General features: G+C 32.6%; 1 protein-coding gene across 1 annotated transcript; it reads left to right on the top strand.

The window, feature by feature from the left end:
* Nucleotides 1–3,570: 3,570 nt before the first annotated feature.
* On the top strand, nucleotides 3,571–13,215 carry LOC145312852 (Na(+)/citrate cotransporter-like; the record flags this gene model as incomplete). Its single annotated transcript, XM_080152086.1, is given in 11 exon segments — nucleotides 3,571–3,670; nucleotides 4,229–4,277; nucleotides 4,706–4,776; nucleotides 5,683–5,744; nucleotides 7,356–7,480; nucleotides 9,259–9,381; nucleotides 10,353–10,453; nucleotides 10,948–10,988; nucleotides 12,196–12,295; nucleotides 12,555–12,674; nucleotides 13,158–13,215. Coding segments are annotated over 11 exon segments (935 nt in total), but the record flags the coding sequence as incomplete, so codon positions are not given.
* Nucleotides 13,216–13,846: the final 631 nt, after the last annotated feature.

Raw genomic sequence — 13,846 nt, 5'->3', positions numbered from 1 at the left:
AAATGATAAGGTATTAAGTAGTTTTAACTTCCAATAAGCACTGCATTTTAAACATTAAACAGTGAAATTATGGTAAAATTTTGAAAGCAAAAAAACTAAAACTTTGTGATTTGTTATTACTAACAAGGATGACAGCATCCATAAAAGCGAAGCTCTGAAACGATAGGACAAACGGACATTATCACTTGTATAGTGTCAGAACTGAATAATCAGAATATAAATGAATAAGAGTCAAAGCAAAATTGTGAGTAAATTTGTTTTAAAAAAATGCTTGATACAGGATAATGTTTATGGACTTGATTATAGAGTTGCTTTGCTTATGATATTGTACTTTGTTGTCCCATGATCAGTATACCAAAAATCAGAACATTCGGATAATTAGAACACATAAAAATTTGTTGTTAAAAAAGTAAAAAAATAACATGCCTAAATTAACGAAAAAAAGCTATCTGTCTCAGACGTACGGACGGGAGGACCGACCCTAATTATAGAAAAGCTTCGCTTTTAAAAATTTAGAATCTTAGACTTATAATTTGAATTGTATTATTTATTCTTAATTGTGTGTTATTTGTTTTATAATAATAAAATATTTAAATAATTATTGTAAATAAATTAAATTTAAATGTTGCAAGACTTTCTGCTCACTAGATGAACGAACTAACCAATAAATGAGTTCCATATTAGGAAGCTAAAATAACGCCAAATTTTCCCCTGTCAATATATCCTGTATCCATTATTCTGAAACAACGTGGGTGTCAATTAGTAAACTTGATTACTAATCAAACATTTCAATTACAACTACAAATAAATTTATGAATGCTCTAAATCAACAATTTATTTAAGTTTATGTCCTTTTGTTATTGAAGGCCAATTCTTATTTGACAAGAATGTGCAAGCACTAGCAAAGAAAAAGAATTGTTATATCGAATGAAAAAAAGAAAACAAAAATATCAATTAATACAACATGTATAACTTTTTTTAAATAAATAATTTCTTGAAACTATTTTGTATTAATAATTGCAACTTTCCCTTAACCTAACCTAACCTTAAGTAACAAACAAAAACAAATGAAAAACTATGAAACTAAATATTCTATTTGTCTTTGCTACAGAGAGGGTGGATTCTATGCTCAGCAAGGCGCTTTGTGGTAAATTGCCTAATATATTTTTTTACATTCTTTTATCCCTGATTTTCTTAATCTATGATTTCTTCAGTCATGCCCGTATTATTAATCTAACTAAATAAATACACTTTCCTAATAATGGTTATTATGTTTATATAATACAGCAAAAGTTAAACTCTTTTATCAAAAGGGATAAGGAGGTAGCATAAAAATAGCCTACAACCATCCCAAGTCTTGAGTATATTTTTAAAAATAGCCTAAAACCATCCCGGGAACTCTGTGAGGCTTCATTGTAATGGAGGACCATATCGGTTTAGCGATCCTTCGCTACAAACAAAAAACCTTACTTTTTTATATAATAGGATAAGTACAATTATGATTTGTATATATTTAGCAAAGCTTTACACTTTATGTATTATTTCAAAACTATGTAGTTTTCAAAATTCAAAAAAAAAATAGTTTTAAGACACTATCATAGAAGGTATATAATAAAAAGCTTGACACAATCTAACATGTTATTACTGAGATATTTAGCTCCAAACAAATCTGTATATGCCATAGATTTTGCTAAAAATTACTGTGTTATTCAGCTGTTTTGTAAGTAAGTCTACACTTCCACTAATAATTTTGTTGCCTAGAACTCCTTGTAAGTTGGGGGGGGTGGGAGGGAGGTGGTAAGATGAAATAAGAATAGGAAGGGGAAAGTAACGGTGCAGGGATAAAGGGTGTGAGACTGATGTGAATTTTAAACAATGAATGTATAAGTATAGATGTATGTATAACCCAGACAAATATCTAACTCAAGAGGTAGAGGCCCCTTTTGTCTGTTAACAAATTACTTTCTGTTCTTTTGTAGGACTTGGCTGTGTTTATATTTCCGACGCTTATTGCTAATTTCAAAGAACTAATACAAAGTCGGGACGAGGTCCCCCCCCCCTGTGGGAAGAATTACAAATAGCTCATGGCCCCTCTATCCTTGTACTTTAATTACCTGATAAACCAAAGATTCAAGTTTTGTTTGTTAGTCAAAAATCCATCCTTTACCTGTGACTAAACCCCTGATAAACGGGTGGGTATTATTATTATTGTTGCCTTAATGTTAAGCTTTTAATGCAGATCTTCAGTTAGTGCAACATTTATAAGTATTAAACCTACCTATATATACATATACATACATATATGCATTTGGTTTATTCAAAAGAAATTAAGATAAAGTTACCAATTTCTGACAAATGGGCTATACATTCAAAAATGGAGATAGTAGAAGAAGAAAAAACAAAAAACTATCTGTATGCTTAAATTGAACAATAAAATAGCCTAAAACCATTCAAGGACCCATATCAAGCTTTCTTTAAGCGGAGAACTAATTCAGTTTAGGGGTTAACGAGATCTTAATGGAACAACAGAAAAACCTTACTACTTTATATAATAGGACAAGCTCTTTTATCTAAAACTTAAAATAAATTAGAATTTATAAATTAAGTAAATTAAAAACTATTTTAATAAGGAATCATATCTACAAAAGACACTTTGACGCAATATATGTCTACGTACGCAATGCATATACTTTGGTACGTACATACTATACGCATATTTGCTAGTAGAAATCACTTCCAATTTACGTGGTTGTAGTAAAATTGTGCTTAGTAGTAAACCATGAGTGATCAGATATTGTTATTACAAGATTTTTATTTGTGATAATAAAATATTATTTATATATCCTTATTTAAAAGTTACAAGATATTTGTCTGTCTGTCTATTTGTCTTTTGGTTCTGGACTGTTATGTTGACCTTTACAGTGAAGCTTTGCATAGGTCTAAGGAACGTTTGAACTATTTTGGGGGAGGGTATCTCCTTCCTTCCAAGAGAATTCGTTCCTGCAAAATAATACCCTTCAACCCTAAATATTTTTGTACTTTTTTATTATTAAAAGTAAAACTAAAGTTGAGCGTGTTACTCTAAAGTGTCCCTAGAGGCCTCTAGGGGCGTAGCCTATAATCTTTAATAAAAAAGTAGTAAGGTTTAATGGATTAAATGATGATCTCGAAAAATGCTTAACCCAATTATTTTTCATTTTAAGAAGCATCGTATATGTCCCAGGATGTTTAAGGGTTATTTTCTACCCCTTCTTTTCTGGTAGGGTGGGGTTACCCTCAATTAAAATAAACCTCTTCTGGATCTAAATGAAGCTTTATTTTTAAGGATCGGTTAGCGAGAACTTAAATAAGGATCTTATATGAAAATGGATATATTATTACTTGGATCTTACACCAGATTTTCATGTTCTCTAATAAAGTGAAACTTGCAGCGGGTTAAAATAACGTTGCCCCACCCCCACACCCTTCACTTCCTTTACCCCATCCCATGTATATTTTACATTAATCGATTCAGTCATCGTCTACACAAATATTTTTACCAACTAAAATTTTTAAACTTTTGTTAGATGCAAAAATAAATTAAAAATGGCAGCAAATAGAAACGTAGAAAAGCTAAAGCTGCAAAAGCTTCACTCTGCAGATGTGGTACTCAATAAACCCAGACTTCCAAGTAAGTAAACAAGGATGACAACATACATAATTAGCAGAAGTATTACAGTAAGAAGCAAGTCAAGCAGATATTGGAAAATAAGAAAGCAAAACAGACAGACAGACGGAAATATAGATTTATTGTGTATTTGCTTAGTGACCATATAAAACGAAAATTTTAGCAGTCTATCTTCAACAACAACTGGAAATTCTTATATTTGAAGTATTTAAGATCAGTAGAGATCATATTTATTTTTTCTTATCATCGCCGAAAAACGGCAAATAACGGAAACCGCCATTTTCGGCGGTTACGGCGGTAAAACGGTGGTTGGCGGTGACAATTAATATTTTTATCTGTTTATTGTTGCTCAAGGATTTACCAAAAAAAATTATAGGTCTCTAGCTGTAATAGAAGCCTTGATATTCATGATATATGTCTATAGTAAAAGCCGGACAAAAAATCGGTCATAAAGTCTGAAAACATTTGTCTTCTTGATTGTTAGATTTTTTGTTAGATTTAAAAAGCATAAATGGTAAAAATGTCAAAAAAAATTTAAAAATCACAAAAAATTAATTTTAGAACATTTGGGACCTTACAAGCAGATGTCTGACACTCAACTCATTAGAAGGTATGTTTTATAAATTATATGTTTTATATTGAAAAATCAGGGCTCGGCAGCCACGCTACACATGCAATTAGGCCTCCAATTTAAACCCGTCTGAAATTAAATGCTTTGAATATATGGACGGACGAACCGACCCTAATTATACAAAAGCTTCGCTTTTAAAAATTTGGAAACAGAGATTGCCATATTTAGGTCAGGCTTAGATCTTCAGCAGATTTTTGAATTTCTAAAAGGTTGATTTCCCTGAGGCTTACAGGCGGTTCACGCGCAGCTGCCGAGCCGAGTGAAAAATTTTATTATTTTTATTCCTTTTGCTTACTTTTTTACACAATAAAAAACGCTTAAAAACTGCTGAAAAGGCGAGGAAAGAAGGTCAAAAGATCTATTGCATATTTGTTTGATAGAACTTAAAATCTTTGCTTTATTCCTAGAAAGACGAGCAAGAGCTCAAATAGTGGCTTCACTCATCCTCATGTACCATGGACATCTGAAGTTTTCAATAGTAAGTCTTATGTTTAAAAGTAACATGATGCACGGTGTGTGTCTGTCTACATATATATGTGATGAATTAGAATACATGTGGATATATAAAAGAGAGGGGAGATTTTCGTCAAATTATGTCGCTATCCAAATTTATGTACCAAAACAGCTTACCAACCGAAAGATTTAATTGGATATTCTTTTCAGTGAAAACTCATATTGATCCTAGAAAGGTTTTTATCTATTTTATGGTATGGTGCCTCATAATTCTCATTTAAGAGGAATCGTCAATAGAAAAAAATTACCCCTTCTGTACTCCACATTAAAGGAGGTTGATCGACCCCCCTCATCCCACATATAATTTCATGTGCCCCCTGACAGAGACTTCCAGGGGCGAAGCCAATAGTTTTTCTTATAAATGTTGTTACTTGATAGATTATATTAACGAGGTTGCCTTACATTTTATTTTTACAAAAAAAAAATTACAGAAAGGTTTCGGGATTTTTTCTTTTAATTTTTTTAGAAAAGCACATACAAAGACTTCTGGCAAACAATACAAAGGAAATTTCTCCCTTTGTATTTTATCAATATCTCTCCTCCAAGCCCATGTTCTTTTTTTTCAAATCCCATAACTAGTTTTACCCCTGATATTTTTCAATTTTCATTAATTAAATTGTTGAAGAAGTATTGACAAAAAAGTATTGTGAAGAATGATGTTAAGTAGGGCTTGGTAGCCGCGTGTCCGCCGCGTGAAAGCCTCTGTGAAATTGTCCTATTATAACTTTAAAATTCAGCTGAATGTCTAGACCTTTTCTTAAACAGACAAACCACATTTTCGGACTTTTTTGCACACAAGCTGGTTTAAATTTGAGGCGCTGCTGCCGAGCCCTCATATAAATACTGCAAATAAAAGGTTTATTTATTTTAGCTATGGATAAGAACAAGGGACGTGCAGTGCCTATGTGTTATTTCTACCATTTCAACGATCAGGTAAGTTTCAAAATAATAAAGTATGCCAGCATTGAAGTTCAACAAAAATGGATTTATTATTGCTTGTATCTTACACCAGATTATCATGTACTCTAATACAGTGAAACGTGTAGCTGCCTAAAATAAAGATCCCCCCCATCCAACACTTTACCCTATCCATTCCCCGGCCCTCCTACTGGATAAACGAACTGACCAACAAGTGTCATCAACCTAAATCTCTACGCATTGATTAACAGAGCCCCTAAATGCTTATGGCGATGCCGCTAGTACTTTATAACTGAATACAAAGTTTTACGCTTATGTGCCCCCAGCTTTTAGGATACAATGTATAAAGATCTCATCTTGTCAACATCAATTACAATTACAAATAATAATAACAGCATCCATAAGTAGCAAAGCACAAAATATTTATAGATGTGTAGGACAAAGAAAAACAAACTAACATTTAGAGTAGATGCTAATAAATCAGTGAAAACATCTGAATTAATATTAAGTTTTAGCCGTCTTTCTTGAAGAGGAGCTGAGAAAACCACGATCCCCCCCCCCCCAAAAAAAAAAAGGTGTCTTACAGACAGACAGACGGATGGGTATTTCCAATAATGAGTAGCTTCGCTAAAAAAAATCCAGCGGTTAAATTTTATAATCAGAGCAACTTAAGACAAATGTAAGTTTGAAGGCTTATCAGATATGACCTAGATAAATTATAAAAATCGGGTTAAAATATATATGTATATATGGAAATTAGTTGTAAGAGTTCAAAGCAGCTGAAAAGCTTCTCTAAAACAGTCTGACCGCTATGGATTTTTTATGCATATATAAGATATTCAAGTCTTGAATAAGCGCCCAGAAAAAAAAACACTTCTCCCTTAAAAGTTCAGACGGAAATCTTAAATTATAGATTAGCTTTGCTAATAAAAAAACTAATGTTAAAGCGCTGAAAAACAACTCAATTTTCCTTTGTAATTGTCATCGCCTCTACAAAATATAAAATAGTCAATGATTTTATTTTAATCAGTTAACACCTTTATGTTAAGTCATGTTTAATATTGACTATTGTGCTTTTCGAAACATTTTTAGCATAAATTCATATTTTCTAGTTATAATTATAATCAAAATAATTATATAAAATCGTCGCAATAGATTTAAGAGATTTATATATAATTTGCAACTGCGTCCCTCTCAAAGGAGGCAGTAGAATAGCCTAAAAACCTCCCATTCATTTTTAAAAAATTGTCGAAAACTTTCTTAGAACTTAAGTTCAATTTATTTCAATGGGGAGGGGAGGTTCTGTGCTTTTTAAGTGAAATCACCGATATCCTTTTGTATAAAGTAGTAAGCTTTTTTGTTTGTAGCGAAGAATCTCGTTTACCGCTGAACCGATATGGTTCTCTTTTGCAGCAAAACTTCTGATGGGTCCAGTGATGATTTTTAACAATTTGGGGGAAGATGTCTCCAACCTCCAAATAAAAAATCCCCCCTCAAAAAATTCTTTTTAAAGCTTAAATTGAAAATATGGGGGTCGACTCCCTTCCTTTCTCCCACCTTAAATATCCTAGAGGCTTCTAGTGGCGTAGTGTTACTATAGTTGATGAATATTATGTTGATTTTCAGGAAGATCTTGAGGAGGATCCTGATGAAGTGAATAACAATGAGGTAGAGGAAGGTGATACTGACAAGGATGAGACAGCAAGTGTAGGATCAAGTCAACATAGTGGCAAACAAATCAAAGAAAAAACGTAAGAATTTCTTTTAGCCAAACAGCTGTTTGGAATATTTAAGTGCACCACTAGCGGCTGAGTTTTTAGAGGAATATAGAGTAGGGGGGGGGGGGATGAAAATGGGATGAAAATAAGGGGGGGGGGGTAATTTTTTAGGAGTATTTTATCTTGGAAGGGAGGAATATAAAATAATTATAATATTCCCAAAAATAGTCTAAAACCTTTCATGGACCTGTCTGACTAATTTACTTTTACACGAAAGCCTTATCTTGCCAGCAGTTTGAGAGTTCTTTTGCTACAAATAAACATTTAACTATAAAAAAAATTATAGTTATCAAAAAAGATTAAATCGGGCAGTCTAATATGGGATCTGTGTGTCTGTTTGTATGTTTGAACCAATGAATCTTGGTACCCACTGAACCGATATGGTTCTCCTTTACAGTGTAGTTTCTCATAGGCCTGGGAAGGTCTATTGCTATTTTTTGGGAATATTAACATTACCCTCCCAAGAGAAATTGCCCCTGAAAAAATAACTTCTCTCAAAAAAATCTTTTACTTTTTCTTTTTGAAACAAAAAATGAAAATTGGTTGAATGGACTTCCCCCATCTCGAGTGCTAGATGAGGCCTAGTCGCTAGATGAATAGTAATTTGCTATAAACGTGCATTTTTGTATTCTTTAACCCATTCCCCTCATCTTCTTATCCCTTCTCCCTTTCTTTCAAGCCTACCAAACAAATGTCCAACCCCTTCTCCACCATCTTAAAACCCTTCAAACTTTTTTCTTTCGATAATTAAAGCCCCCTCACCTTAATTAACTTCAATCCCCCACCCCCCCCAAAAAAAAACAAATCCCCACCCTTTTCTTTTTCTTAAATTATTCAAATAAATAACCAATTTTAGATCAGTAAATAATAATAGGTCAAATGTAAAGTATTACACTGTGCTTAAATATTCAAAATAAAATTTTTAAAAATGTGATCTGTTGAAAAAAAAATACATACAAGTGTTGCATAAAGTTTGTGAATTTTAACTGTGAATTACAACAAAAATAAAATCTTTGAAATGTTGCCGCCTTATTCCAGTTACTCATCTTTAACAGAGTAAGTAGTTTTGGCATTTTCTCTCAAATTGCTTAGTTGAGCAAATCCTTTTGGCAAAAAGGTGTAAAATATATGAAATGTTTGACAATTGCTATATTCAAACTTGTGACTGTGGACCATAAAAGTGCGTTTTGGGTTAAATCTAAGACATACGTTCGTGTCAGTACACTTACTTTCAATCAAATTCTTTATAATATCAAACTGCTTAAATTTGTCTCTTATAAACAACCCAATATCCAATACAAAACAATTTTACTGACCATAAATTTGAACTAACTCTCATTAGTTGACTTACACACATTGGGTACTTTTATTAAATATTGATTGGAATGTACAGACTATCAGTGTTCAAGCTTTTCCACTTATAAATAAAATATATAAATAATTTTCTCTACAATGCATTGTAGAGGATAAACAATAATTTTTCGTACATTGTCCTTTACCTTACCATCTCTGGTAAATGATCGAAGGCATAGGACTAGAACCACTGCACGGCCTAATTTGGTCATTATAACTATCAAAGACAAGAAAACCTTGAATTGCAGGACCTTTGTCTTTTAAACTGATGAAAGTTAAGAGAACAAGACTTTTCGCTTATTTTACTAATTTATCTAATGGCATCCATCTGACAGAGCCTTTGGTTAGGTTGGGTAAAAATTTAAACAAATTTAATTTAAAAATCTAATCTTTTTTAGTGGAAGGTCGAGTACAATATTACACAATATGAAGAAGATTGCTCAATTCTGGAGGACTATTGTGGTGCTTCTTACTCCAATTGTCCTATCTCCATTGTTAACTATTGGTACATCTGAGGCAAGGTAATATGTTATTTAAATTAATACTCTATAGTCTTATATCTATTGTGGTGCTGCTTACTCCAATTGTGCTATCTCCATTGTTAACTATTGGTACATCTGAGGCAAGGTAAATATGATAGTATTATATCTATTGTGATGCTGCTTACTCTAATTGTGCTATCTCCATTTTTAACTATTGGTACATCTGAGGTAAGGTAATATGTTATTTAAATTAATACTCTATAGTCTTATATCTATTGTGGTGCTGCTTACTCCAATTGTGCTATCTCCATTGTTAACTATTGGTACATCTGAGGCAAGGTAAATATGATAGTATTATATCTATTGTGATGCTGCTTACTCTAATTGTGCTATCTCCATTTTTAACTATTGGTACATCTGAGGCAAGGTAATATGTTATTTAAATTAATACTCTATAGTCTTATATCTATTGTGGTGCTGCTTACTCCAATTGTGCTATCTCCATTGTTAACTATTGGTACATCTGAGGCAAGGTAAATATGGAATTTAAATTAATACTCTATAGTCTTATATCTATTGTGGTGCTGCTTACTCCAATCGTGCTATCTCCATTGTTAACTATTGGTACATCTGAGGCAAGGTAAATATGTAATTTAAATTATTACTCTAAAGTCTTATATCTAGTATTAACTCAAAGAAAAAGAAGACATCTAATGATAGTATATTTGTCGTATTCCATACTTTAGAAATTATATAATTAATAAAACCATTTATATTGGCTCTTATCTCATAAAATAAATAGGTATGCCTACCTTATCTAATAGGTTAACCTAATTCTCTAATGGGCATGCCTATACAACCTATTCTAAAAGAAGCGCTGAACTATTCATTTTTACACTAGTGGCTAAAAGAGAAGATTTACTTGAGTACCACATCGACCAATAGTTAGCAAGATCCTTTGCTACAGACAGACAATTTCACGGTCATACTGTTACTCTTATATATTTTAGATGTGGATATGTAATCCTGTTGATGGCAACATACTGGGTGACAGAGGCCATACCCTTGCCCGTCACAGCTCTACTTCCAATTATTCTATTCCCAGTTTTAGGTAATTTTTAGTATATTTTTTATTTGTATTACAGCCCCCCCCCCCGTATTTTGAAATAAATTGAAAATAAGTGGAGACAGGGTGGACGTTAATGCCTTTCAATTTGAGGGAAAGCACCGATTTTAGCAAAGCATTCAATTCTTTTCTTTCTATAGAGGCGACTTTTTCTTAGGAGGGTGGTGGTATCATGATTTTTTTCATATATTTATTTTTATCAAGGTTTACGCTACTGTGACGGAAGTTAATCGAGTATAGCTTCAAAACCGATTAATATCCGCTAGATTAGAACCGGTTCCCAGTCGTACTGAAAAACCATGCATAGCCTCGTATTACAGAAATTTTTCCACGTATATTTTTTTAAAACCATCAAATTAATACATTGTGGATAACTAAACTGGTTACTATTTATCTTTTTCATTTTAATATTCATAGAAAGTTGTCTATAATACTATGTGATAAATAACTATTAAACATGAATTTGTATAATTGTTTAGGAATTATGAGTACGGATGACGTATGTGTTAAGTATCTGAAGGTAAATATTAACAATTTTTGTTTATTTATTTAAATTATTGTGATAATCCTATTATGTAAAGTAACAAAATCGTTTTAAATAGTAGGGGAAGAAGGGGGGAATAGTTGCCATAGCTGTGGAATTCTGCAGTCTTCATCAAAGGATTATATAAAGTATAATATATTTACTACTAGGAATCTAACATGATGTTTATTGGTGGGCTGATAGTTGCCATAGCTGTGGAATTCTGCAGCCTTCATCAAAGGATTATATAAAGTATAATATATTTACTACTAGGAATCTAACATGATGATTATTGGTGGGCTAATAGTTGCCATAGCTGTGGAACATTGCAGACTTCATCAGAGGATTATATAAAGTATAATATATTTACTACTAGGAATCTAACATGATGTTTATTGGTAGGCTGATAGTTGCCATAGCTGTGGAACATTGCAGACTCTATCAGAGGATTATATAAAGTATAATATATATTTACTACTAGGAATCTAACATGATGTTTATTGGTGGGCTAATAGTTGTCATAGCTGTGGAACATTGCAGACTCTATCAGAGGATTATATAAAGTATAATATATTTACTACTAGGAATCTAACATGATGTTTATTGGTGGGCTAATAGTTGCCATAGCTGTGGAACATTGCAGACTCTATCAGAGGATTATATAAAGTATGATATATTTACTACTAGGAATCTAACATGATGTTTATTGGTGGGCTGATAGTTGCCATAGCTGTGGAACATTGCAGACTTCATCAGAGGATTATATAAAGTATAATATATTTACTACTAGGAATCTAACATGATGTTTATTGGTGGGCTGATAGTTGCCATAGCTGTGGAACATTGCAGACTTCATCAGAGGATTATATAAAGTATAATATATTTACTACTAGGAATCTAACATGATGTTTATTGGTGGGCTGATAGTTGCCATAGCTGTCGAACATTGCAGACTTTATCAGAGGATTATATAAAGTATGATATATTTACTACTAGGAAACTAACATGATGTTTATTGGTGGGCTGATAGTTGCCATAGCTGTGGAACATTGCAGACTCTATCAGAGGATTATATAAAGTATAATATATTTACTATACTAGGAATCTAACATGATGTTTATTGGTGGGCTGATAGTTGCCATAGCTGTGGAACATTGCAAACTTCATCAGAGGATTATATAAAGTATAATATATTTACTACTAGGAATCTAATATGATGTTTATTGGTGGACTGATAGTTGCCATAGCTGTTGAACATTGCAGACTTCATCAGAGGATTGCTCTCAGAGTTCTACTCTTGATAGGTAAAAAAAAAATGTTTGTTTTAAATGGTACTATTACAAAGTAACGTTTGGGTGGACAGATCTACTTAACAAGTAGCTTCGCTACTAAAATTCTTGAAATTTAAAGTTTAGTCCTTACTGCCCAGCTTAAATTGAAATCCATTATCATTTTCTGATTATACTAGGTATAGTTTTAGCTAAGTAAAGTTTGTTTTTTTAATTTAAAAAAATCTAATGATCACATATAATTCAAAATCACATAGCAAAAACAATCCTCTAGGTACAAGTCCAAGATTGTTGATGTTGGGATTCATGTTGCCAACCATGTTCTTGTCCATGTGGATCTCTAACACGGCAACCACGGCCATGATGGTTCCTATTGTAGAGGCTGTACTAACAGGTAAATAAATAAAAAGAAGCGATGGTGGTGTGTTGGCAGGATTGACACATGGTTAGTTTTTATAGAGAAGCTTCACTCGCTTCTGTGTGGACTCGTAGAGGTTAGATGTGTATTTCAGATAGAGGGACAAAGATATCCGAATAACTAAAAATACGTTTTACAAAATAACCCAAGATATAGTTGAATAAGCTCAACGCTACTTTCCTTATAGTTGGAACAAACGACAACATATCAATAAATAAAACTGATAGAAAATCATTACAATATTCACAACCAATACAGCATAAATCCTTCACAATTAAACACAGCTCTATAAGTTGGTATGCAATTCTATAAATAATATTAAGTAGTTCTGAAAGTATGCAATGTGACAGAAGTTTAAAAGGCCATAAAAAGTACTGCAATACTTCTTTTCAAAAGTTGGAATTTAATTTTCAATCAAATCGAAACCGTGTAAGTTAAGTAATATTTTCTTATGTTAAGAAATCAATGCAGAAACTGGGCTTGATGCTGTACTTGAGGAAAGTGACGATGATCATAACAGATCTGAGGTAAATATTATTTTTTCACAGTCTGGCTTCAACCCCAAAAAATATCCGCTGGATTAGAACCGGTTCTGACCCATACTGAAAAATCATGTATAGCAACGTATTACAGACAATTTTCCAGAAATACTAAAATTAAAATCATAAAATTCTACAAGTTTTGTTAGCCCGGGCCTAGGGCTGCTTAGGTCTAACAAAACTCGTTTTAATCTTATAATTTTTCATTTTGATATTCGCAGAAAGCTGTCTATAATTCGATGCGTTAAGTTAAATATTAAGACTAACTTCTTCTCATTTTTCTTATTAATTTTGACAATTAACTTGGGAATCTTGAGGATTAAGACAGTTGAGGATAACTTGATTTACATTAGGGTTGGGCCGGAAACTTTTTTGGCCGGATACCGGATACCGGATATCCGGCTGATTTCAAATGCCGGATATCCGGTAACCGGCCGGATATCCGGCCAACGCCGGATATCCGGCAAATATCCGGTTATCCGGCCAAATTACCGGATATCCGGCCGGATAACCGGCCAATTACCAGATATTAAAGTAGTAAAAAAAAATTTCTTCAGAAATCTTATATAAATTTACATAAAGTTAAACTTATGTGATGTATAGTCCCTT

The sequence above is a fragment of the Acartia tonsa genome, chromosome 2, assembly GCF_053477335.1.
Source record: "Acartia tonsa isolate MP-2025a chromosome 2, ASM5347733v1, whole genome shotgun sequence".
Taxonomy (NCBI): domain Eukaryota; kingdom Metazoa; phylum Arthropoda; class Copepoda; order Calanoida; family Acartiidae; genus Acartia; species Acartia tonsa.
Note: the sequence above shows the minus strand (reverse complement) of the source record. Positions and strands in the feature narration are given on the sequence as shown.